The following is a 25,833-nucleotide window of genomic DNA, read 5'->3' as shown; positions in this document are numbered from 1 at the left end:
GCTTTTTAGCTGTTCTCATGCTACAACGACAGTGAGTACCTGGGACAGAGGGAGCAGAGCCCATGAACCTGAAAATATGAACTCTCAACACTTCACAGAAAAAGTTTGTTAAGCCCTGCCTTAGAGCTTTGGAATCTTGTCTCAGATTCTCTGATTCAGCTTATAGAAGAGGGAAGAGGAGTGGAAGGTTCTGTGGGAGGTTTTTATAAGCTGTATTTGAAAATGGCGTCCATCAATTCAACCTGCATTTCATTGGCCAGAGCTCAAGTCAGAGACAATACGTAGCTGCTCGGGAAGGAGAGATGTGCAGTCTTAGCAATGGCCCAGGAGGGAACCTATAGCAGTTCTACACAGACTAGTGCTGTGTGAGACTCTTCAATTACTCTATTTTCTTTGTTCCTCAAAACAACTGTTTAATAAGTATAGTATTCCTTTGTGGATGAAGTACCTGAGGTTCAGAGAGGTTAAGCAACTTGCTTCAAGGTCACCCGGTATCAAGATAGTGGGAGTGGGGATTTGAGAGTCAGGATATCTTGCTCTGAAACTTGCGCTATTCTCTCTGAAAAAAGCTTTTTAAAACCATGGTAAAATATACATAACATTTACCGGTTCAGCTATTTTTCAGTGTACTGTTCAGTGGCATATAAGATATTTTGGAGAATGGGGAGTTTCTTAGACTTTGATAGGAATTTAAAAGCTCATGGCTTTCATTTCAGTGGTAATACTAAAAAGTCAAGCACAGTCAGACTTATCTGAGTAATTTCTATAAAACTGAGTACTGACATAAAACTTCCAGTCTCACATTTTAGTTTATGTTTATTGGGTGCCAACAGTAATGCTTTATTGTCATAAGCTGGGAAGAAAGGGACAGAAGTGGATTTGATACTGAAATAACTGCTTTAAGCTTTTCCTATACCACATGAATTAAGGAATGCTTGGTGGTGGTTCTGAAAAAGAGAAAAATGGTAGAAGAATTGAGGCATTACACAAGACATAATTATACAGAACCTACTTTATTGAACTCAGAAGCATCTTGACATTTGTGTGGGAATTCAGTTCCCACAAAACAGTGTTTCCAGACTTTTTTTTATTGTTTCTTTATAAATCTTTGCTTTTGGGGTGCTTTTCTTTTTCATTATTTTTGTAATTTGGTTTCATAGTTGTTTGTGCCACGTGCATACAGAATTTATCCCTAGTGTTATGCTTGTGCATATTTAAGTAAGATAGTAAAATTAATTTAAATAAAAACATGGGGGATCCAGGACTCTATTTTCTTTTTAAAAGGTATGTGTTCATTCATCCCTTGGTATCCAAGGGGGATTGTTTCCATGACCCACAGATAACAAAATCCAAGGATGCTTGAGTCCCTTATAAAAGGTGGGATAGTCCATTCGGCCATCCTATCCACAGGTTCCACATTCAGGGGATTCAACCAACCTTGGATCCAGAATGTGGGGATACAGAGGGCTAACTGTATGTGACTCAAGTTTACAAGAGGCCACCCCACAGAGATAGTTTTTTTGTTTTTTGTTTTTTTTTTGCAAAAGACTTATATTTGAGTTAGAAAACTGAACCAGTCAGGGCAGACTAAGCTAAGCTGCAATAACCAACAAACCCCAAATCCCCAGTGGCTTAAACCACATGCTCTCATTAAATCTGTTGGGCTTTGGCAAAGACCTCTGCTCACTGTGATCATGACTGCAGGATACCAACTGATGGATCTATCCTTGATAATACCTCTGGTTGAGGGGAGCGACTACTGAGGGTCCTCTCACTTCTAAGCAAATGCTCTGGCTCAAGTAGGTCAGATGACCACACTTAACTACAAGGAGAGGACTGTAATTTTGGGGGGTGCCCGGAGGAAAGAGAAGCCAGGAGTTAGCTGACAGCAATAATGTGTGTAACAGAAAACATCCTCCATCTTTCTGTAAAGGAATGCCCTGTGGCCTGGTTGGTTTCAACACTTTGTATTCCCTGGTACAGTTGTAGACAGTTTTTTTAATTTCATGGGCAGCTGTGGCTCTTGGGTTACAGCCAAATTTGGTTTCTTACTAGCCTCGGGGCAAGGGCACATCTCAACCTCAGCTCCTCCCTTGTGAAATGTTGGAGAAATGTCACTTGCATGGTTTGTTGAGAGGAGTCAAGGTAATAACTCATGTGAAACCTTGTCAATTGTAAACTATGATCCAAAGGAAGTAATAGTATTGCTTCTGGCAATCAGTCATGCCACACTGAGGATGAAGAACAGATAGTAAATGATTTCACCCTACAGCACTTGTTACACCATCAATATTTTCTCACAAAAATTTCATGAAAATTAACAGGAAATTTCCTTAGGTGATCTGTGCATAGTTCTCCAATAATAAAATAGTTCTGAAAGAATAGTTCTCCAATAATAAAAACCAAAATTTTCCTCCTGGCTAGAAAATTACAGAGTATTTTACATAACTCCAAATCTATATGGTCCAATTTTCTAGCAGATTCCTACAATAAAAAAATGTGAAGTTAAACAGAAGAAGCACTATCTGGCTTAAGAAGCAGTAGCTTTAAGTTAGGGATCAGTATGAGAAAAATCACAAATGTCTCACAAAACAGTGCTGAAGATAGAAACACAGGAAGATTCTTGTACTACTGTAGCATGGATTCTTGAAACTCAAATCAGTCAAGTATCTTGGAGTTCTAGTTTAATAGAACTGGATGGCATCCTAAAGATGGTCTTATTTTCCAAATGAAGGAAATAAGATCTGGAAAGTTTAATTGATTTGCCCTAGATCATGTTCCTTACACAAGTTGATAAGTCAATTATTTTTGCTGTTTCCTCAACCTGAAATTAGAGAGATGAACACAATGGAGGAAGAAATGTTTCTCTGTTCCTCATATAACTCCTATTAAAAACTCTTCTAATCAAAACCTATAAAATTCCCTTCATTGTATATCTGCAGTTAAATATTGCATTATGGAAGAAAAATCTACTGAAAATCCTTATCAAGGTACAGCAATGATTTTGAGATTCCTTTTCTGCGTATCTAAAATTCAGTTGTTTTCCTAATTTCTGAGTTTCCCAAATGAATGATGTTTTGATCCACAGGAAATGTATAAATTGAATAAGAAAATAAGATTCTGATTTCTGGTTGAATGATTTCATTACCTGGTTATTCTATTAGATGTGGAAGTCTACTTTTCATCCTAGGAGAAGAATTTTAATATTGTCCACAAAAAGAAAAAGATAAGTTTACCTTCCTAGGCATACTAGTCAGGAGAGGCTCAATTATGCCGCAGTAAAAAATCCCTGGGACTTACAGTGACAAAAGATTATTTCCTATTCATGTTAGAAGTCCACTGTGGATTGGAGGGCTCTTCACTCCACATTATCTTTGCAAAGAGTGGCAGGCCGAGTGAAACTCCATCTGGGGGTGGCCAGCAGCTGTGACAAGGGAAAGGGGGTTTGGTGAATTGCACACTGGGGCTTAAAGCTTCTGCCTATAAATAACACATACTACTTCTGCTAATTCCTCATTTGTCAAAGCAAATTACAAGGTCCCATCTAAATGCAGAAGGATCAGCATGCTTTAATCTTACCATGCACCTGGAAGAAGAAGAATCATAATTTTGGTGAGCATCTGTAACAGCTAACATATTAGGAATGAAAAAAAGAAGAAAATGAAACAGGTCCCCTACCCAGCCCAGCTATCAAAAAGCCAGTGTCTTACATCATCAATCGGAGTAATAAAATCTCTCTCAGCTGCACAAGAAAAACTCTTAACACATTAATTTGTGGCAGGTAAAATTTCCTGACTCCATCTTTATTACTCTTGCATAGAATGGGAAACAGGTACAAATTGAACTAAACTAAATGTGGGGCTGGGATGAAGTTTCTAGAAATGCATTGTGGGCCATCTAAGTGGGGAGACACATCCATGCCTTGTGTGGATTTTTATTAGACTCATTTCTTTAAGGAGAAATTCCTTCTTTATGATATGATTATACCAGTCAGTAGAGTCTTTCTAAAATAATACGACAGTAGGAAAGTTAGAGCCTGGTCAGACAGTAAAGTTCATATTCACTTAAATTGCTAATAAGAGTAATTGTTTAACAGGTCCCTCTAAAAGAGATTTTGAACCTTTAAAACAGCCTTTCTGGGAAATGTTGGAAGGTCTGGAATATGTTTAAAGGCTCTCATTTGTTTCTTTTATTTGGGTACAACTATTTGCTTACATATTTTTAAACTTTTAGTGTGTTACTAGCAACAGAGTGTTTCAAGTGGGGGAAAAAAACTAGCTCAGAATGTCCCCTAAATTAAAATATAAGAGTTTTGTACTTTCCAGAAAAATAAGCACTTTTATAGTCTTTCTTTAAATCCTTCTTGGTAAAAATCTACAAAGCAAAAGGAAAGGGTAAGAGTCAAAGGCTGCTGATTTACTGTTTAATTATATTTTTCCCTCCTGCCCCTTAAAATTTTATAACAGAGCACGGTTAACATTAACACCCCAACCACAATAAACCAAACATATTTTATTACATATTTTATGTTCAAGATGGAAATGAAGATATAATAGTGAGATAATTTTATACAGAGGTACCATGAATTCTCTGTGACTAGGGGCAAATCAATTTTGTGTTTTGTGCTTTAGTTTTCTAAACTATCATTACTAATTATATTAATAGCAAATTTTTATTGGGTAATGACTACAGTACAAGGGGCTGTATCAAATACTTTACATTTTTCCCTCACTTATTCCTCACAGCAAACCCGCTTTTACAAATGAGGAAATTGAGGATGAAATGACTTGACCAAGGTCGCTAGCTAGTTAGGAGTGGGAATCCTCTTTGGGGATAAATCATTGTGGTAATATTTCAACCAAAGTGTTTGATAATTGCAATGTTTTTCTAATCCAACTCTCTGGGAGAGGAAAGAATTTAAATTGGCATTGGTTCCTTTATTCATAAATATGTGAATGCCCACTCTGTGCTTAGCCCTGTCTTAAAGCCTGTGGATATAGAACTGAATACATATGCAAGGCACAGAGGTTAAGAAAAGTGGGTTCTGGCCTTAGACCAAAGAACTTGGGTTAGGCTCTGCAATGCGAGCATGGACAGGAGCTCCAGCTTCATCTGCAAACTGGGAAATTATATTGATGCTTACTTCACGGTTTTCATGGGTAAATTAAATGAGATAATGAAAGTCAAGTGTTTTAGAACAGTACACTGCATAAGATGCTCCATGTGCTCAGCATGTACTAATTTTTATTGCTATTTTTGTTATTGTCGTTGCTATACACGACAGTAGACATTATTGGGGAGCTCCCTGATTAGGAAGGAGGGGGAGATATTTAAACGATATTTCCTGTCCAGTGTGATATGAGCATTAGGCGAGCCAGGGAACGGTGTGAGTGACTGCTTATAGAATGGGTTTGGAAAGCTTTTGCGAAAGAGGTTAATCTGAGCCGGTGATTGCAAGGGGAGAGGAGCTTCTCCAGGTGGAGAGGGGTGTAGGCATTCTGCTCCTGTATAAAGATGCTGTGGCAAAGGTGTGTTTGGGAAACCTCTAGGCTCTGGTGAAGTGTAACGTTCTAGTGAGGGAAAGAGGAATGAAAAGTGAATGGAAAACCAGAAGTGGTAACTTGGGAGGTCTGGACAGAAAAGGTTCTGCCTTGGGTGGCAGTGGTGGGAAGGACGCTGAGGTGATCGCGAGGTGGCGCTGTGGCTCCACGTAAAGGGAAGATTCAGGCGCTTGCGGATCACCACGCACCCCTGGCAGCCTCGGAGAGGCGGGGCAGGGCTATCTTTGTGGATCTGGCACCATCTACATACAGCCACCAAATAATGATGTTGATGAAGATAATAAATACTTAACGCAGGTAGCCTGAAGCAGTCTCCTTTAGGACACACGGCGTCAATAATCAGAAACTGTCTGTGAGGATCAATTAAGTATGTAGAACTGTCCAGCAGGGATCACCGAGCAATCCGGATAAATCATGGGCCCCAGCTGGAACCTGCCTCACCCTCCCTGCAGGCTAACCTGTAGCTTTGGGGCAGGTCCTGCACCTTTTGGGCAGCTCCCCGCTACCTGCAGGCCAAAGGAGCAACAGTTTCCCTTGTTGTAGGACGCTGACTGCATCTTTCCTTTGATTGGACCTGAGATTTTTTGTGACTGCTTTGCTGGGTTTCACATGCCCACGTGGCACACGAATAACATATGAGCCCAGGTTCAGACACGTGTACGATGCTTTTGTGTGCACACACATTTCTTCACATGCACACAATCGAGACACGTCTACACGTGACACATGCACACACTATAGACATGCCCTTGTGTATTTACGGTTGTGTGCAACAATCCTCAAGCACATGGACACGCATGCACCCAAGTGCACGATGTCACTCACTGCCACACACGCCTATGGCACAGGCCCACAATATGCAGCCACTCTTCGTTTGTACAAACACATTTGCACACTCACAATCACACACATCCAACAAAGACCTCCAAGCGCGGAACAGTACCTAAACATCTAGAGAATTGCCCCTTAAGGAAAACACCTGAAAACTTTTTGTGACTCTGAAATCTCAAGCTTGTCTGCTAAAAACTCCTCCTCCCTTCTACTTTCCTCTAAGCAAACAGGCCTACTCCTCCTTCCCTTCCGCTCCAAATCCTCGAAAGACTCAGTTTCTTTCTTTTCGGATTTGCACTGCTGAAGGAATGCTAATTTGTAAACAGCCCAGCAGGCAGCCTCTTTCTGCCACCCTGGAATCCCCTTCCAAGCGGGGAGCAAGGGCCATTCATACTCGAGAATCAACCAGCCTTATCAGACTCCAATCCCGCGGGCTGGAGGGCTGTGCGGAAGGGTCAGGGGAGGGGTACGGTCGCTCCCTGGGACAGCCTTGGACTGGGACCTTTCTGGCAGTGCCGCCAACTGTATTCTCTCTGCACAGAATAACTTGAGCTTTTAGCTGCGGTCATTCCAAGGCTATATGGCCTTCCTCCATTAAAGCACATCCGCAGATGTCCAGATTTCTGCCCTCTGAAGGGAGTCCCAGGCATCCCCACACAATCTTGTATTTAGTTTATTTCAATTAGGCGACTTCGCGTGCGCCTGGAGCTCTAAAATTTCAGCTAAAGCTGGGGAGAAGCGGCTGACTGGAGATCTCATGGCAAACGTGGCACAGTCAGGGCTGGAGCCGGCAGGACCCTAGCGCGCCCTGTCACTGGCCACCCAGAGACGCTCGGACCTCGACCGCGGGAATGTGCATACAGTCCGCATTTTAGCGGTTTTCAGAACCCTTTATCCTCCTCTCTATTCTCTACTACCTGCCCTTAGGGTACATCTTGCGCCCACGCTCCTTGGTCGTCTGGGATACGTACAGGCTTGAGAGCTAAAGGGATCTTTGAACGATGGAGGGCAAGAACCAAGGCAAACGCTGGAGATGAACGAGGACACTGGGTGAGTGGTTCGGATCCAATTTTCAGGGTACTGGCTCTGGAGAAATTTCCGCTCAGTGGCTTTATCGGCAGTGCAGCCCCGGACAAATTGTTTCATTTAAATCACAAAGCATCAGTTTTCTCACCTGTAACATAGAGGTGATTTTACCCACCTTCTCTGTCAGTTGTGGGATTTCAGTGAGTTTGTACCCATCAAACCTTCAACAAATGAGATCTCTTCTTACTTGGGGGCGCCCCAGGGGACCCAAGAGAGTCAGCAGGCTCGCCTGGGAAGGGTTTATTGAAACCCCTTGCCTCAAGCCCCCCTCCTAGGACGACTAAGCTTCCCAAGCCAGAGTCCCAGCGGTGTTATTTGCCTGATTTCTACCTCCTAGCTCTCAGTGGGTGACTTTGTCCCTCTGTCCTCAGTTTCCCTGACTGTACTATGGGGCGAAGCATGCTCCCAGGGTCTGGAAGTGTCAGCCGGAATGGGTGAACAAACCGGGCTTTCTCTGCAGCCCTAGGGGTAGGAATCAGGGTTCACGGTCCAGGGAAATGGCCCCTTCTCTTTGCCGCTTGCCAGAGCACTGAGAGCAAGGAGGAAGGACAGACGAATTTCCAGTTAAACCACTGCCTCCTACTCCAGTGCATTCCTTGAGGGCAGCAGGTAGAGGTCTTTAGGAGGGAAGGGTCACGTTTTTGCCAAAGGCAACGGCAATCGACCCTGCAGGCTTCTGGGTGCAGCTCTGGGGCCACAGCGGAGTCGCGTGCCACTCAGGTCCTCACTTTCCCAGGTTCTCGGGCTCCTACTTACTCCCAACCCTCTCCTCTTTCGGCGGAACCTTGGCCACTCCACGCCCCTGCCAGAGACTCTAGGCTGAGGGTGGACCACCTTTGGGGCTGGCTGCATGCGGCAGGACTTGGTACCTTTGACCTTCATCGCCCCATCTTTCCCAGCATTTAAAGAGGCATCTTTCCCCGCTGGTTCACTCTGAGTGGGATCAGGCTAGCACCAAAAGGTAGGGGGCATTACCATGACAGGCAGCCCTTACGGGCGTGCACCTTTCATAAGGGGGACTGAATGAGGGAATTTTCAAAGTGACAGGTCCCAAGTCTGGCCTCCTGGGGGCGGCCGAGCAGAGAAGATTCCCTCTTTCCCAGTGATGTCCCCCAAGTCCTAGTTCGGCTGTGTTTATCTTATCTCTGCCCTTTTGGGGAGCAGGTGTGTTTCTATTCGCACTCCCCAGAAGTTACTGCGGCACTGATGCTCTTTTGGAAGTGGAATTGATCTCTCTGTGCCGGACGTGTCTGGGGTAGCCAAGAGCGAGAAGGCATCAAAGTTTGGGGTGGGGAGGGGAGCTTGCTCATTGGGTCTGAGTTGCCCCCAGCCCAGGGAGAGCCTGGGGGCTGAGCAGCCTTGTTCACTGTTAGGAGCAACTGAGAAGGGGGATGTAGACCTCTGCCACCCAACCATCCCTTGGAAGAAACTCTGAGGGACTCATCACTCCAGAGGAAATACCAAACCTTGCCAAATGCTCCATCCACATATAAAGTCGATCTGCTGTGTATCTTCCTCATGTACATTTTCTTCACCCCTCACTTTCTTTCTCCCTAATTCTGTTGGTCTGGACATGGCCTGGAAAACTGCATTTCTAACAAAATTTCTCCCTCCCCTTTTTGATTAAGCTGATAAGCTGGGTTTGGTGATTGGCCTTATAAATTACCCTAAAGTCATACCACAAATATACTATAAAGCCTGGCAATGCTATACACACAAGTTTGTCTCTTCTCTCCACTGGAGATGTGACTACAATGTAAAAAGGATGAAGACGGCCTCAGTACATATAGTTACCCTATATACACACGTTTTGCTTTTTGGAGGTGGTGCAAACCTTACGTGAGGGAAGACTGAAAAGCGTTTAAGATATTTTTCAAAGTTTAAACTTGTCAGTGGCTAGTTCGGTATTCACCAGAGGAAATCTACAAAAAGCTACCAGTCTGGTGGCCTGGGAGTCATTCCCAGTTTTCTATCACCCTTTGTCTCTTTTCCACCTTCTCTTTAGCTTCCTTCCTACTTAAACATTTATTACTGAGTGAGAAAGCACAAGCACACTCAGAAGGAAAGCTCCAGATACACTGGGCTTGATTAAAATAAAACACACTCACCATCCCAGGTGAAACCTCTGCTACCTCTGTACAAATGGACTTGGTCATATCAACTTTCCTGTCTCCTTTTATTAGTATTCTTTTTCTCCCAAGGCCTGGTAGATGTGGAGGTTGTCTTTGTCTTATGTAGTTCCTGGAGATTCTTGGCTCTCAGGCAGGAACTGGGCTGCCTGAATTTCTCTGGGCCAGTTTCTCTTTTGGATGAGGCAGCTTCAAGCCCCTTCACAAACACATCATTTGCAGAGTGTGTCTAGATTTGCTTGACCACCCCCCCCCACCCCGCTCCCCGCCACTCCCCACCACAGAAATGCATCTGTTGCGTTACTCTCACTGATCCTGGTCCTCAGAGTGGCTGTGTCTCTCCTTTCTCTGTTACCTTTGGCAGTGATCTGATCCCTCATTGTGTGTTCCTCATTACTGGGGTTTGTACTTCACCAGACTCCACTTGGAGTCCTGAACACCATTTACTGGAGTGTAAAATAGAGATTCAGGAAGTTAAAGAGAGGGAGGTCTCTGTCTTTTGCCAGTGCTAACTGGGACTCTTGGATGGGAGGGTGGCCTCTGCATCCTGGTCCCCCTTCTTTGAAGGATCCCTTCAGAGAAGGCAGGGCAGGAAAGAAGGCAGAGGGGGCAGAGAGGTCCAGGAAGGGGAAGGGGTTGGCTCTGGACACCCTTTGGGCCTAAACTTGGCATTTTGAGAAGTTTTCAGCAGTCCAAGTTTCAATTATGCAGTTAAATACTGTAGAGATGGATGTCCAGCCTTCCATTTTGCCTCTTCACAGATCTATAATCCTTCCAGTGTTTCCACCAACATACCCCTCATGAACATCTACTGTATGCCTGGTAGAAGGTGTGGGGATACTGCTGGGTCAAATGGATCTCTTCAAGAGCATCTTGGAGGAAGTGGCATTAGTTATGGTACCAGGGAGAAAGCTCAGCACATTAAGTGGTCCAAATTAAGTGGTATGAGACTGGGCAGGCTTTGTGCACAAGAGATAAAGCAGTGTTGAAGACAGTGGCCATGTATCCTCAGGCCTGAAATAGTCTTTCAACTAATTTGGAAGTGGCTCTCGCTTTTCTGCTCTGTGAAGAACACAAAGCCTAACTTCTTCCTGTCTCCATTCCATTCAACATGGGCATATGTACTTTTCCATCACTGACCCCACGAGCTCCCTAAATCAAAGGGCCAAGAAAGGCAGGCAGAAAGGGGACCTGGATTTCTGGCAGAGAATTTCCCCGAAGGAGCCTTTAGCAGATTTGGCTGCAGTCAGGGAGTTCCTTTGAGAGCAATGAAACAGAAGTTCACCATGTGCTTATTAGAGGTTACAACCTGCTAAAAAATGATGGGGCACATTACCCAGAAACATCTAGCTATTTCCTTTGCCAGCCACAACCATATATGTTGAAAGATCTGAGGTAGGGGACCATTTCTTCTTCCCTTCCTTCTTCCTCTTTCCCTCCCTTCATTCCCTTCTTCTCCAGATCTTTCTTTCTGGACAGGTCGCAGAGGCAGAAGTTGGGGGAGGGTTTGTTCAAGCCCCCAATTTTAACAGAAAGAACAAGGAAGAGAGAAACCCTACACCAAGTAACTCATCAGAGACATTGTTTTTGCTTTGGTAGTTACACTAAGGAAAGAATCTATTTGGGGGGCGGAGAGGAGAGGGTGGGGATTGAATGCCAGCAAAATTTAAAACGCAGCCTGGCACATCTACAGTGAGAGCATTCGTCCACCGTTTACCTATCCCGCAGAATGCGCCAAAGAAGTGAGCATGTGAGGCCAGTGCCTAACGCCGGCCGTCTCCAGGCTAGCGACCCAGCGAGAAGTGTTTCAGAGACCCGACTAGGGGCAGAGCCCGGTCCACCTCTCCCTGGGGATTCACAGCGCTTCCCTTGCCCCGGCCCAAGGTCCATCCCTCCCTCCCAACGTGGAGGCAGTGCCCTCCGCGAGCTCCCAGCGCCGGCCTCGCGCACCCATTTTTCCAACCCACCACCCCCTCCTCAAAGCGAAGAGGTGGGCACCTGGGATGCGCGTCCTGCTTTCTCTGCCCGAGCTCTCCCGTCTCCTCCACTTTTGCCCCCGACGTCCCAGAACAGCGGAGCAGGACACGACCCTGGCAGGGCGCAGCCTGTGCACCTCGAGCGCGCTCAGAGCGCGGCGAGGATGCTAAGCGGACTGCAATGGCCAGGATGCAGACCCCAGCTCAAATCCCTGAGAAGAATATCCTCCTCCCCTTCCTTCTGTCTCCCTTCTGCCCGGCACTTCCCAGCTCAGCCCCGCTCCTCTCCATCTCGGACGCGGGTACTCAACGATCCTTCGCTCGGCACTTTGCAAATAACTTTGGCCGGCTCCCCTGCGCCACCCGGTGAGGGATGTTAATGAGGGAGCGTGGCCCTGCGCTGAGAGCCCGGAAGCTCCGGCGCCGCGATTGGCTACGGCGAGGCGGAAGGATGACGTTATGCAAATGAGGGGGCGGACCCTTGTGGCGCGGGCCCCGCCTCCTCCCTTTGGGGTTAGTGTGCTTGTGTTTAGCTCTGGGGAGAGTCAAACTGGATTCCATAGGGAAAGCCTGCAAATCACTTCTATTTTAGCAAGGAGAAAACAGAATCTATCTAGCAGGGTGCACCTCTCTCTCTCTCTCCCTCTCCTCTCCTCTCCTTTCCTCTTTCTGTCTTTCCCTACCCCCTCCCCCTTCCCCCCACCCTACTCTCCCTTTCTGGTGTATCTGTCTACGGCAACCAGCGTCCTCCTCATCTATACACGCTGAAAGGAAAGAAACATCTTTGGTTGGGAGAGAAGGAGGAAAAAAAAAAAAGAGAGAGAGAGAGGAAAAACTTGCCTGGTTGTGGAAAATGACACTTGAAGTAGCAAAGCCGGCAGCGCGAGTTGAGTCTATTGTTTCTTAAATTGCCATCAGGGTTTTGTTTTTTTTTTTTTTTCTTCCTGCTTCTTCAAGTGAACGGTACCTCTACAAAAGGAAACTCCAGCCCCTCCTGTCCTTCACCGGCCTGTGATCATTACAAAAAAAAAAAAAAAAAAAAAAAAAAAGCAAAAAAAAGCACCCAAACCAAAAATTAACCAACCAAACAACCCCCAACAGCCAAGCACACATCTCTATTTTTTTTATTTTGGCCTTTTTGTTGGTTTCGGGTTATCGCTCAATTTTGAGAGAAGGTTTACATTTTTTAAAAATTTGCTTTCCAGCCCGCCTTGATCTAGCGCGAGTTCATCGACTCAAAAAAAAAAAAAAAATCTCTGGCTGGCGTTTTCTTTGCCTTTTTTTTTTTTTTTTTTCAAATTTTCAAGGGGGAGGAGATTTTCCACAAGAAAAGGTTGTTTTCATGTTTGGGATTCAGGAAAGCATCCAACGGAGTGGAAGCAGCATGAAGGAAGAGCCGCTGGGCAGCGGCATGAACGCGGTGCGGACGTGGATGCAGGGCGCCGGGGTGCTGGACGCCAACACGGCGGCGCAGAGGTGGGTACCGCTGGGGGACCGCGGCCGGGGAGGCAAGCCGCGAGCAGCAGAGCCGGGCGGCGGTAGCGGCAGTGGCCGCCGCGGGGTCGAGCCGCGCTCTTGCGTCTACGGCTGGGCTCTGCTAGCCACCGAGGCTCCGAGTTCCCCGGCCGCCAGGTCTTGGTTGCCTGCGGCCGAAGAGCCGGGAGCTGCCTGCGAGGAGCCCACGATTTACCGGCACTTTCCCCTGCCTGGTCTGTGACTGTTTTCATTTTGTTTTAAGCCAGAAGAGGCTCTCACCAGCGTGATGTTGGATATCTGTGTTTTTCTGTGATTGCTGTTTCTTTTCTGGCCGGCTGTCTTTTCTTTCATTTTTTCCCGCTTTTCTTTTATTTGCCTTTTTTTCATTTCTTTGCTTCTTCTTCCCTTTCTCTTCTTCCTTCTTCCTTTCCTTCCTCCCCCTTTTCTTTCTTTTTACCCTTTTCTCCCACTTGAAAACTTTCTTTCCTTCTCCTTCCTTTCCTGCCTCTCTCTCTTCCTCCCTTTCTTTTCTTTCTTCCTCCTTTCCTTTCTTCACTTCCTTTCTTTCCCCTTCTCCTTCCTTCTTTTCCTTCTTTCCTGCCTCTTCTTTCTTCACTTTCTCCCTCTTTCCTTTTTCCCTTCTCTTAACTCCTTTTCTCTTTACATTTCCCCCTAGAATCATCTTATTTCTCGTCTCTGATTCTCCTTTCCTCTCTGTAGCTTTCAGTTTTTCTTGGTCCACCCGGGGTAGAGCAACTCCTAACTTTAATTCTGACATCTTCTGAAAGTCTTCCCTACAGTCTGTAACTATGGCCCCTTCTAAGCCCCTCTGCCACTCTCAGCGCCTGGGATGCTAGGTTGTATGGCCTGGAGGCACTGCTCTAGGAGACTGACCTGGGGAACTTTCCCGGGCACCCTCTGTACCCTTTCTGGGGACTCCTGGTCCCAACTGAGAAATGGTCCCCCCTTTTTTTCAGGCCACCATTTGGGCTTGGGAGAGTGGGAGATATGGTGGCCCAAGACTCTATCCCGCCCAGAGAGAGCGGAAGGGGAAGAAGGAAGATGACTAATTACATCATCCTCATCTTCTCCGGGCTGGGGACAAGTGTCCACAACACTGTTCCCGTCCCCAGTGATAATAAGGATGGGGGTGGTTGGTAGTGAGAGTGAGTTGGGTAACCGGGCTAGAAGCGAAAGTGTGTGTGTGAATGTCTGTGTGTGGCGCGTGCGTGTGTGTGCGCAAGCCCTTGTGTCCGGGCAGGTCGAGCTGTCAGTGGCCTCACTGAGCCCCTGGCGCCCCAGGCTCCAACCCCCGGGAGGGCGCGCTCAGCCGTCAGCCCTTGTTCATAGGATTTCTGGAAAGCGTGTGAGGATTTCTGCGAAACAGTAAAACTTTGTCAGGACAGGTCTTAAAAAAAAAAATCAATTCCGTTTCCCACAGCGACCACCCCTGACAGCTCTGAGTTCCACCCGCAGGTCCTTTTCCTTCACATGCTTTCCTTGGGGAGCGGGGGGCGGGGGGGGGACGGACATGCAGTTTCCCGATGCCGGGCATCCGCGGCTGTCCCGGGGGCACATAAGGTTTCCCGGAGGATGGCTGCTGCAACGAGGAGCTGAGCATGTCCCCCCCTCCATTCTCACCTGCCACGGGAGACTCGAGGGGGTGGCGGGAACCAACTCCCCATCCCACCCTCTAAGTTGTCAACGACCGTCTCTATGCCGCGATCGGGTTCACCTCAGCCACTGCTACTTTTCTTACTCCCTACACAGCGGAGTCAAGTCGGAATAAATGCGTACAGCGTTTTATCTCTTGTGCAAAACCCAAACAAAACTTTCACACCTTTTCGTCAAATTCGGGGGGCGCGCCGGTTCTCGGCGGGGAGGACAGGACAGTTGCGGGCACTCTGGTCCCATCGTCTGGTGGGCCCGAGGCGCCTGAGGGGGCGTGTAGGGAGCCCACTGGGCGTTTTGGGGGCTGACAAGGTGGTTGAGTGTTTGCGCGTGTGTAAGGGGTGACAAGGGGTCGCGGGTGGTTGTCCCGCCTAGCTGTCTAACTCTGCGTCTTTGGCCGCAGCGGGGTGGGTCTGGCCCGGGCTCACTTTGAGAAGCAGCCGCCTTCCAATCTGCGGAAATCCAACTTCTTCCACTTCGTCCTGGCCCTCTACGACAGACAGGGCCAGCCCGTGGAGATCGAGAGGACAGCCTTTGTGGGGTTCGTGGAGAAGGAAAAAGTAAGTGGGCACAGCGCCGCTGCCCCTCGCCCCCTGGCCGGGAAGCAGGCCCAGGCGCTTTGGGAGGCGCGCTCCTCCGCGAGTGCAGAGCATCCGTAACACATCCCTGCGCGGGGTCCCCAAGCCACTTCCCGTTCTGGGCGAACTTGGGCTCCCCGTTCATGAGCTTCTGCTCCACAAAAGTTCACACCGACTCCCCGGAGCTGGAGAGAGGCGAGCCCGGCTTCGCACTCCAGGGTCAAGGGCTCCGTGGTGAACCCGCCCTCGACCGCGCGACGACGCGCAGCTCCTGCCTCTGCTTGTCCGCAGGCCCTAGCCACGGGATCGCCTGTGCGCGCCCCACGAAATTTTCTGGAAAGTTAGAGGGAGCAGTAAGGGTCGGGAGGGCGGCGGAGGGATCATAGTTGGCCGCAATTTCTGCTGCTCCTGGGCCTGTCCGGCTCCCCGGCCGGGGTCCCTACTTGGGGAAAGATGCCTCGAAGTCGGTCCACTAGCTCACGCCGACCTCTCCTGCATCTCTTATGTCTTTGCGTTCTGCTGCAACCCAGGAAGCCAACAGCGAAAAGACCAATAATGGGATTCACTACCGGCTCCAGCTCCTCTACAGCAACGGTGAGGCTCCTGTCGGTTCCACGCCAGTACCCCGGGGCTGCGGGTGAGGGTAGGGGGCGTGGGGGAGCTCCAGGTGGGCGAGAACCCTGAGCAAAGCACAGTTGTTTGGCATTCTCGGGGTAAAGTGGCCCCGCCGGTTTTGCTTGAAGAGGTCTCACCTGAGGAGGACTCTGAGTGGCCCGAGGGCGGCCGCATCAGCGTACCTGGGCACAGGTGTGGTGCCTTAACCCGCGCTGGGCGGCTTTGTTTTTCTTCCTCCGCTTTCTAAGGCCGGGCTTCTCAGCTTAGCGTAGACTTCATCCCCAAAGTCCCTCGAGTTCGGGGGCTCGAGCGGTCAGGGCCTTGATGGCTGCAGGAGAGCGCGCAGAGGGGCTCCAGCCTTTGGAAGGGAAAGTACCCAGGTGGGGGGACCATCTTATTCCCGGCTGCCAGCGCTTGGGGGCTGCCTTCCAAAAGCGCTCGGACTAGGCCAGGGGCCCTTATCTGCGCCCTGGGGAAAGGGGGTCCCGGCTGTGCTTCTCCGGGACAATCGGAGTTCCATCAGTCTCGGAGCTCCATTGTTTGTTTTGTGCAGATCCTCTCTCACTTAATTCTTTTTCGTTCCCCTATGCCCCGCTCCCTCCCCCAGGAATAAGGACCGAGCAGGATTTCTACGTTCGCCTCATTGACTCCATGACAAAACAAGTAAGTTTCTTAATTTCGCGCCGCGGGGGTGACTCCACGGCCGCGAAATTGGGGAGAGTCAAGAAGCTGGCGACTACTTAGCGGGATGGCTGGGAGTCGAACTCTCAATGTCTAGGCAGACTGCTCTCAGCGCAGCCTCCCAAATGCCCATGAGCACGTTGGCTCGCCGCGTGGGGAAGGTGGCTCGACGGCTCCTTCTTTACAAGGGAAATTCAGACCTTGTGAATTAAGACTTTGGGGGTGCTGAGTGGGGGAGAATACGGCTGAACTTCCTGTGACCCGGCCAGGGGGCCCCAGGGGGCGCAGAAGGTGCCTAGGGACCCTGGTGCAGATCGGGCTGAACTTGTGAAACTCAAACCATCAGGACCTCCCCCGGGAGGTGGAGGGCAGAGGAACGGGTGAGGGGCAAAGGCAGCCTCTCCAGGAATGGGGAGATGGACCGAGAGCGTAGATGACTCATTCTACGCATTAAAAAAAAGAGAGATGGCGATGGTGGTAGTATTGGAAGAGGGAGCAACAATTGTTAGAGGGTATTTTGCAAAAATCCTCCTGCTCTTGCCTCCAAGTTTGGCAAGAAGCCAGGCAGCATGAGTGAGCTTGTGGTCTTAAAGGTACATAGACGGCGTTTTCTTAAGCTACCCAACACGCGGGTGCCAAGCAGTATACATTAAGGTTGAATTATGGTTTAAAAGATACAGTTATGAGCCGAGTCAGAAAAGAGGTCTGACGTTTTAACGAGGGGCAGAAACTTTTTTTTTTTAATTTTAAGAAAAAGTTTAGCAATTAAATATCTGGTTAGGTAGCTGGAGGATTTAGTAACAAAAAAAGAAGACAGTTTTATTGGGTCGGGGAAAGAAATCAGAACAAAGAGAAAGTTACCCATTGTGTACTAACCACCAATTTAGTGAGAGGGTTAAAGCTCATTTGCTTGATTGTGATTTTAAAATATTCCCTTTAAAAAGGGGGACATAGTTTTCATAGATACTGGCTTGAAAAGTTTCAATTTATGGTATACATGCATATTTAAAAATTGTTTTTAGATACCCAAGGCTTAAATATGTTGTATAAAATGCACCCAGCTGTTGGAAGTTTTAAAATCTACTCAGCAAGGACCAATTAAATAACAGCTAATTTTAATTATTACCTTCATATTTCATTGTGAGCCAAGTAAAAAACATGAGATGAAATGTATTTTTTAAAACGATGAATACGTATCTCTTGAAATCTGTTTCAAATTATTAGCTTAAATATTTGACTTTCTTGAAGATCTGTTTTATTTCGTAGTTGATCGTTCAGAGTAAATACACACTTATATTAATATCATTGTTGTATTATTATACTGGCTTTGATCATTATATAGGCTAATTCCCTTTCATTTGGACACACTGTATTTTTTTAAATGTTTTTCCTGCCAAATAAAAAGCCACAAAAACTTGATTTCAGTAACTTAAATGATATCAAAACAAGAATGTCTTAAGTGGAATTTTGTGTAAAAAATTGTGTTTGATACCTTGAATATCTTTTTCTTCCATTTCCATCAGAGGAAAGAAAAGATGGGAGGGGAAGAGGGAAAGTATGAATTCTAATGCATATTCTGAACTATGTACTTATTAGAGTTTAATTTTTTAAAGATAAAAACATCCCCACAAACCAGTATATAAGACCTGTCTGTTTGTGAAATATTGGCCACTTCAATATTAAATTATAGGCAACTCTATGAAGTGAACAGTTGTAAGGAACATAAAATTAGGACATGCTTAAAGTGATACCTTCTCTCAAAACTTTATTTTAGGCCCTGTTAAAAAATAAGAAAAAGTGCCACAAGAATTGATTTTCCCATTATGAAATGAACTGACTTTACACACTGTTCTAGGGTGGAAAAATAATCTTGATTTTTATAAAGCAGTACATCTAATATCATTTTACTAATAGGGTCATAGAGCTTAAGAAAAATTACAGTGTAAGGCATTCTTTGACTGCTTGGTTTCATAAATTCTATCAGTTGTGAGGGTGGAGGTGGGACCAGAATAAAATAAAGTGTAGTAAGAGCAGGTATAAGAAAGTTGTTTGCCATACTGTGACATCTCACTGAAAGTTAAAATTGTAAATGTAGGCAATTACATATTTTGGTGGGGAGTGATCTGAAAAAAAGTTTAGTAATTATCTGAATTTAGTCTAAAAATATCAAGAAAAAAGATTTTTCCAGGCATACATATTTGCTTTTATAATAGTTGTCTAATGCCTCTCTGTAGCTTTTACTTTGAAAGGCAATCTCTGCCCCGTTATCCGGTTGCTTGTTCCTTGATTATGTGCTGTAAGAGTTTGGGAAGTAGGTTAGCTTCTTGTGTACACAGCTAATACAATAGTCTTCAAAAAGCAGATCAGCATGAAGAGCCTGACTCTCCTTAGCTGTGATGTAATTATTTTGTTCTAGCCTTGATAAGTAAAACTGTGGATTCTCATCTAGCTTTGAAATTATTCTATGATCATTAAAATGCCAAGTCTGATTTTTAAATTTCTTAAGTTTTTTATTTTAGTTAAATATGCAGTGACCCCTTCAATCAGAAGCTTGATATAGGTGATTGATTAAATACTCACTTTTTTCCCCCTGTGAAGTTCTTATAGATAGACTCACAATTTTGATATTTAGAGTTTTGTTGCAGAATGGAATAATTTCAGTGATGTGATGAGTTCTAATAACATCATAAATTTCAGAGGGAATATCTCAGTATAGTTCAAGTGTCTTAACTGCTAATTTATCATAACATTTTTCATATCAGATGCAGCTTTATGTATGTGATATCATATCTTTGACTCACAAGTTGGGGTTAAAACTCAAAGGGAAGCAAAATTCAAAACTAGCTGTGCACTTGATATTTTAGTAGAGTATTCCTGATCTTGGGTGGAGTTAGTAGCACTGAGATCAAACAGAAATGTACTCAATCAACCAAGATGTATTGGTATGACATAGTATTTCACACCTTTTCAAACTGTCTCATTACACTATTTTGGGTAATGACTTTTAATTTTGGACTCTACCAGGAAAGGGGAAGCTTTATTAGAAATGAACGTGTAAGGATCTGAGCCTCTCATCCCTGTACTTTTTTTATAGAACAAAAAGGATATAATGATATTTAAAATACTTGTCCGCAACTAGAAAATAAGCTTGTTTTTGGGAAGGGTTTTTCAAAACCAAGTTTAGCTGGACTAAAAATAGGTTGTTTTTGTGTCATTGCTGTTTTTGGTATTCCATTAGAGAGCATGCAAAAAGGCCTGCAGGATCCAGAAGTTTATGGCTGTTGCATCTAACAACAGTATCTACTGTGGACACTCAAATGAACTCAGTGAGAGAGGTCTGAGGTTTGATATGCTTCTGTTCAGATTTTCCTGTAGTATTTGAAATATGATGTTCTGTGATTGCTTCAGTGAGTTATTGTTATTTTTTTTTAAAAAACCTTTAATTTTTCTTCCCTCCTACCATCTTGCTTTGAAAAAAGTGACATTTTTATAGTTCAAAGAAAGAGTGCTAAATTCCATAAAGTTATCAAAAACAAACATTCCCTGCCCCCAAACCAAAGCTCTTTTTTTGGAAAGGGAAAATTAATATTCACATAATCCTGATATGTATGGATTTTTAGGTAGGCAGTATGGTGAGGGGACCCCTTAAAAGCCCCAGAGCAGTGAGAAGTCTAAGATACAATAATCAGAACTGCTGTTATAGTTCTCTTTCCAGCTAATCTTTATATATTTATTTTGATGTTCCCGGTACTTTAAGTTATTGATGCAAGTGCATTTTTTCCTATTGATTGTTTCATTATATCCTGCCACAGCTACGTAGAATTGATTAACAGCTCTTTCTGTTTGTGGTTCTTCATTGGTAGATAAACACATTTTTAGTGTATCAATAATTTCCCAAGGAATTCAACAAGGCCAGCAGAGAGATTCTTTCATTTATTTGAGGAAACAAACAAAAAAGGACAGGGCAAGTTTATAGTTAGGAGCCATATTTCAGCAGCTTTCTCTTTTGGTAACATGTCAAAAATGCAGGTGATTTAAATTTCCTTGCACATAGAGGAATGAAGAAGTTTGGAATTTTTATGCATGATCGGGACCTGTGTTTGGGAAAATGTAAACTCATCACAGTGGAAAATGTGTTGTTTGGAGTCTGGGGGTGAAAACAAAGCTGATGGTTTTGGAGAGATTGCTGGAGCCAGATGGCCTAGTACTTTCCCAGTCTGGCGGTCCAACTGCTCCCTCCTGGATAATATACAGCCATTTGTTCGGGGATATTTACGCTAGAGCTGTTTCCATGTGAATGTTTGAACAGCATTAAAAACGAACGTATTTGTAGCGATGCATTTATTGAACTTGTATGACTGCATGGATAGTCTGTTCTCATGTCTTATATTGCTGAGAGGGATGAAGAAGTGTTTGGATGTTGGTGAATTGTTTATATAGTTGTTGAGCAAGAATGATTTGGTCTTAGTTATTAAAATGTGTAAGCATTTGGAAACTAATGGAAGGAATGGTAGCACCTACCTGGAAGCTCCGTTGTGAAAATGAATTCATACATGAAAAGTGCTTAGAACAGTGACTGGCATATATTAAGTGCTTAATAAATTCTCTGCTTTTATTATTGTATTATTACTATTATTACCCCATTGAGTTAACAAAGCCAGTTGTATCTGCTAATATAGATGTAAATGTAGTTATCATATGAGTGAAATATCTTTTATTACTGCTAGAAAAAGAAATATCATACGATATTGTTATAATGATTCAGTTTTTATCTTGGTGTTTGGATAATATGAGAGATTTTATTTCTTTGAGGCACAAAAAATGCCTTCTGAAGCTAACTGCTTTTGGTACACATTCTCTTTTTATTCAGGGCTGTGATGTAGCTGAACAGCTTACTGAATATGATATCATTCCTTTGCAACTTTGCTAATTCAGTTCTGCAAACAGGCCTGCTTAGTGGCTGAACTTAAGTTACGTTTTTGTATTAATTTGTTCACCAGTAGCAAAACTGCTAATTGAAGCAAAATAATTTAAAAAATTTATTCCACTATTAATTTTGGATTGCTGTTTGACACAATTGTTTATGAAATGTCAAATTTGTAGTGTTTTCTTTGGCATAGGTTAATTTTTAACTGAGACTCCCTCACCTACTAAAAGTTTCTCGAACCACATTAGCTAATACTTTTTTTTTTTTTAATGACAAGTACTAGAACTTGGTGGTCGAATGTAATGATTAATGTTGCTGTATGTTGATAGTGTAGGTGTTTATATTATTTTTTGATTAGTTTCAGTTCTTGGCATTTTGCTGCCAAAGTCATGTTGACTGTGTTTAGAGGACACTTTACTTCTGGTTGAGAGAGATACTTTGTGCATTTGTGAATGTATTTTTAAGGTGACAAATTAGGTTTGGCTTTTTATTTTCAGTTTGAAAAAAAAATAAGTGACATATTTTTAAGGTTGCTGTTTTGATTTAAATAGAAAATTAGGAGTTTTTGTTAGTTATAGGTAACTTGTCTGGGCTTTCCTTGTAGCTCAGTCAATAAAGAATCCCCTGCAATGCAGGAATCTGCTTGCAATGCAGAAGACCCTGGTTCAATTCCTGGGTCTGGAAGATCCCCTAGAGATGAAAATGACAACCCACTCCAATATTCTTGCCTGGAAAAACCCATGGACAGAGGAGCCTGGCAGGCTACTGTCCATGGGGTCGCAAGAGTTGGACATGACTTAGAGACTAAACCACAGTCTGTCTTCCTTTCTTCCTTCCTTCCAACTCTTTCTTTCCTTTCATTCTCTCTTTCTGTCTTTCTCAGTTGATGATGACAAGTCTCTGATGGTTTGTTTGTAAACCAAGAAGACTCCTAATGAAAACATTTTGTCCCTAAAACCCTTCCAGATTTTGATGAATCAAAGTCAAAAGTGTTCTCTTTGCCCATTTTGTTTTGGCATTGGACGCAAAGAGTTAAAACTATTAGAAAAGTAAGCAAAGAAAATCATGCTTAGTTCTCTGTATTTCCTTTGGCATCCCATTGATGTGTGATCCCAGTGTAAGTTCACCATGTATTTTTTGTTTTACTGCGTGGTCTTTATCTGTAGTAGGTTTCAGTTAACTTTTAAGACCCAGTGGTATTTTAGAAACGCAAAGATGAACCGTACTTCACAAGATGCCTTCTAAAACAGTAGCTACCGAAGCAGAGTTTCTCAGTTGATTTTATTTCTTTTCAAAGATGGTATAGGTTAATGGGCATTTGAAACTGCTGGCATTTCATCCTCTTACAGTAAACCTTCTGACAGTGTTGCTGTGTAAGGATATAAAAGTTTTAACAATTCTTATTTTTCCTTCATTTTTGTTAATTATAAAAAATTATTTCTGAAAAAACCTTCAATATGAAAATCAATGGAGTGTTTAAAATAATTGTGATAATTTCATTATGCTCATTAGAAGAGAACATTAAGAAAAGGGAGGCTAGTATATTCAGAAGAATAAATTTCCAAAGTTGTCAAGTTTTGACAACTTTATTTTTTATCAGTTTCACTAGGTTTTTAAAGCTGAGACGAATTTTGTGCTGTTTATTCTTTGCCTTTTCTTCCTGTTGAAGCATTCCTGCCACCTTAAGGGTTATATTTGCATTGGAAGGATTAACGTAAACATCTTTTCTACCTGATATTGTATTTTTTTTTTTTTTTGGTTTGTTTTTTTGGTTGATTCACCATTGATTCATTTATTTGAATAATATATTTTATATGTTTTCTCTCTCCCTCTTGCCCACTTCTGTAGCAGGCCTCCCATTCTTACCCCTGATGAACACATTGATTTATTTAAACCACTGTTGTCTTTGTCGGTCTCACAGCAGACTACCTTCTTCCCAGTGAGCAGACGCATGATTTACTATGGAGGATGAAAATAAGCCTTTTTCTTGGTGTTCCATTGTCTAGGTCCTAAACCAGCTGTCTATTAAAATGGTTTCACTTAAAGTGGTCAATGCTGTTTATAAGCTTTTGTGATCTCCCAGCTGATCCAAGCCTCAAGGAGCTTTACTCACACCCTACAGAGGCACATATTTAAATTACGAAGAAAAGCAGAACTTTTCCCTAAGTTGTGCTGGAGGATCCCTTTCCTTTTAGGCTTGAAGTCTGGGTTTGCTGAACTGTGAACCAGTCTTGACGTGTGTACTAAATGTAGATGGTAGAGACTTGATGTGTGTGAAAGCCAGAGAGAACTTGTTGGCATTTTTTAGAGACTCTGTCTTGTTGACACTCTACATCAGAGACACTTATCAAAATAGATTTATCCTGTTTTCCTATGTTGGATTTCATCAGAATGTTGATTTCTCAGACCATATTTTTATAAGATGGTATGGTATGTGTGTTAATAAGTTTTCTCAGTAAAAAAAAAAAAAAAAAAAAAAAAAAAAACAGATGAGGTTGGAGGTGGAGATGCCTTTAATGGAGTTCCACTGTATAGCTAGCTAATGCTATGACACTGAGGTTCTAGATTACTCTAGTTCCAGGATTTTAGTTCTGTTCTTTAAAAGGAGAGGAAAAAGACTCTGTTTCACTTGCTTTTATTTCAGAAGTCACAGAAGCAGCAAGCACTTGTTTATCTGTGTTTATATGCTGAAAAGTTTTGTTGTGTAGAGGCCCCAAGGAAAGGGACAGCAGAAGTTTCCTGCTTCCATTTGTCCCCAGAGTTTAAGTATTTCTGAGCAAATCCAAACTCATGCTTTCATTTTTCTGTGCTTGATGTAGAGGAAGTCTCTGCTGCCAGAAGTGAAGTGGCAGGTTGACATTTGGTAGAGATGTATTACGGAGGCCCTGGGCCTGCAGCAAATGATGTTCAGTCACCAAAGATAAAAAGACAGAATTCCTGGGAGTCCGTGGATCATCTACTGTTTTGGGGGAGTCATCAACATATTTTCACTGCAGCCTATGTTTAATGGAGTGTCATCAGGGGTCCACTGATTTCAGAGGAATCAGTAGTCTCAGTAAAAATAATACTGGTATTATCTAGAAAGAATCAAAATGAGAAGGTCTGATGTAATTGATATTCCTTCGTCCTAAAAAAGCCAAATTATTATTTTTTAAACAGGAGGGAAAATCCCATTAATACTTATGAATTTTGTTTTCCAAGTTACTTGTATTAGTTTAGCATGACAGAAAACTAAAGTTGAAACAGAGGTTATCAGGGATATTAAGAGAACATATAGAACATGGAGTGATAATAGGATTTTGCAGAAGTGCATAATTTAAAGTGTTTAGCACCACATACGAGATCTAACCAGAAGATAGTTATGAATTTCGTAAAATGAAGTATTAACTTTACACAGATCTGGCTTTGCTCTCTGATGGGTGGCAAACACTCCCTTAACCCAATGGTCAGACTTCACTGCCATTGGTGCAACTAGCTGACAGAGTGACGTGATACACTGGGAATTTGGCGTCATGTCTGTGGTATTCCAGCCCTGAGTTACGTAACTTTAGTCTGAGGAAACATTAGACAAACCCAAACTGAGGATGGTTCTACAAAATAACTTGCCTCTAAGGCAATGGCACCCCACTCCAGTACTCTTGCCTAGAAAATCCCATGGGACAGAGGAGCCTGGTGGGCTGCAGTCCATGGGGTCACTAAGAGTCGGACGTGACTGAGCAACTTCACTTTCACTTTTCACTTTCATGTATTAGAGAAGGAAATGGCAACCCACTTCAGTGTTCTTGCCTGGAGAATCCCAGGGACGGGGGAGCCTGGTGGGCTGCCGTCTATGGGGTCGCACAGAGTTGGACACGACTGAAGCGACTTAGCAGCAGCAGCATTCTTCAACAGTGTCAATGTCATGAAATAACACTCAGGAATATTTCTTATTGAAGGTGATATGACAGTTGGATGCAGTGATTGTTATCAGGGTGTTTGTTTGTTTTGCTGTAAAGGACAGCATTGCCCAGCCAGTGACTCTCAGGTGTTTACATTATCGTGTTGTACTAATGTTCATTTTCTGATTCTGATCATTGTGCTGTGGTTATGTAAGAGAATTTCTTGTCTTAAGGAAGTGCATCTTGAAGTATTTAGGGCACGTCTGCAGTTAACAAGTGGTTCAGGAAAAGAAAATTGAGAAAGATGAATAAATTTAGTTTACTAAAAATGTAAACATTGGAAGCATCTGGGTAAAGTGAAGTATCTGGGTAAAGTATCTTGGAAATCTTTATATATTCTTGTGACTTTTCTGTATGTCTAAAA

General features: G+C 43.9%; 1 protein-coding gene and 1 long non-coding RNA gene across 11 annotated transcripts in view; one reads left to right on the top strand and one right to left on the bottom strand.

The window, feature by feature from the left end:
- EBF1 (EBF transcription factor 1) overlaps positions 1–25,833 on the top strand; it is a 427,899-nt gene that overhangs the window by 6,421 nt on the left and 395,645 nt on the right. For 6 of the 10 annotated variants that reach the window (XM_061424221.1, XM_061424220.1, XM_061424219.1 and 3 more), the window contains exons 1-4: positions 12,599–13,059; positions 15,134–15,290; positions 15,839–15,902; positions 16,531–16,586. In XM_061424221.1, coding sequence (XP_061280205.1) covers positions 12,926–13,059; positions 15,134–15,290; positions 15,839–15,902; positions 16,531–16,586 — 411 coding nt within the window. In that variant the 5' untranslated portion in view covers positions 12,599–12,925. Of the gene's footprint in view, positions 1–7,319; positions 7,443–12,598; positions 13,060–15,133; positions 15,291–15,838; positions 15,903–16,530; positions 16,587–25,833 lie in introns of those variants that run through there. The other 4 variants (XM_061424217.1, XM_061424216.1, XM_061424214.1 and 1 more) reach the window with 1 other exon arrangement.
- On the bottom strand, positions 995–12,082 carry LOC133251577 (uncharacterized). Its single transcript, XR_009737690.1, has 2 exons — positions 7,364–12,082; positions 995–3,424 (listed from the first exon to the last, which is right to left on the bottom strand). It is a non-coding gene; the product is annotated as an uncharacterized LOC133251577 (long non-coding RNA).

Source organism: Bos javanicus, chromosome 7, assembly GCF_032452875.1.
Source record: "Bos javanicus breed banteng chromosome 7, ARS-OSU_banteng_1.0, whole genome shotgun sequence".
Classification (NCBI taxonomy): Eukaryota; Metazoa; Chordata; class Mammalia; order Artiodactyla; family Bovidae; genus Bos; species Bos javanicus.
Note: the sequence above shows the minus strand (reverse complement) of the source record. Positions and strands in the feature narration are given on the sequence as shown.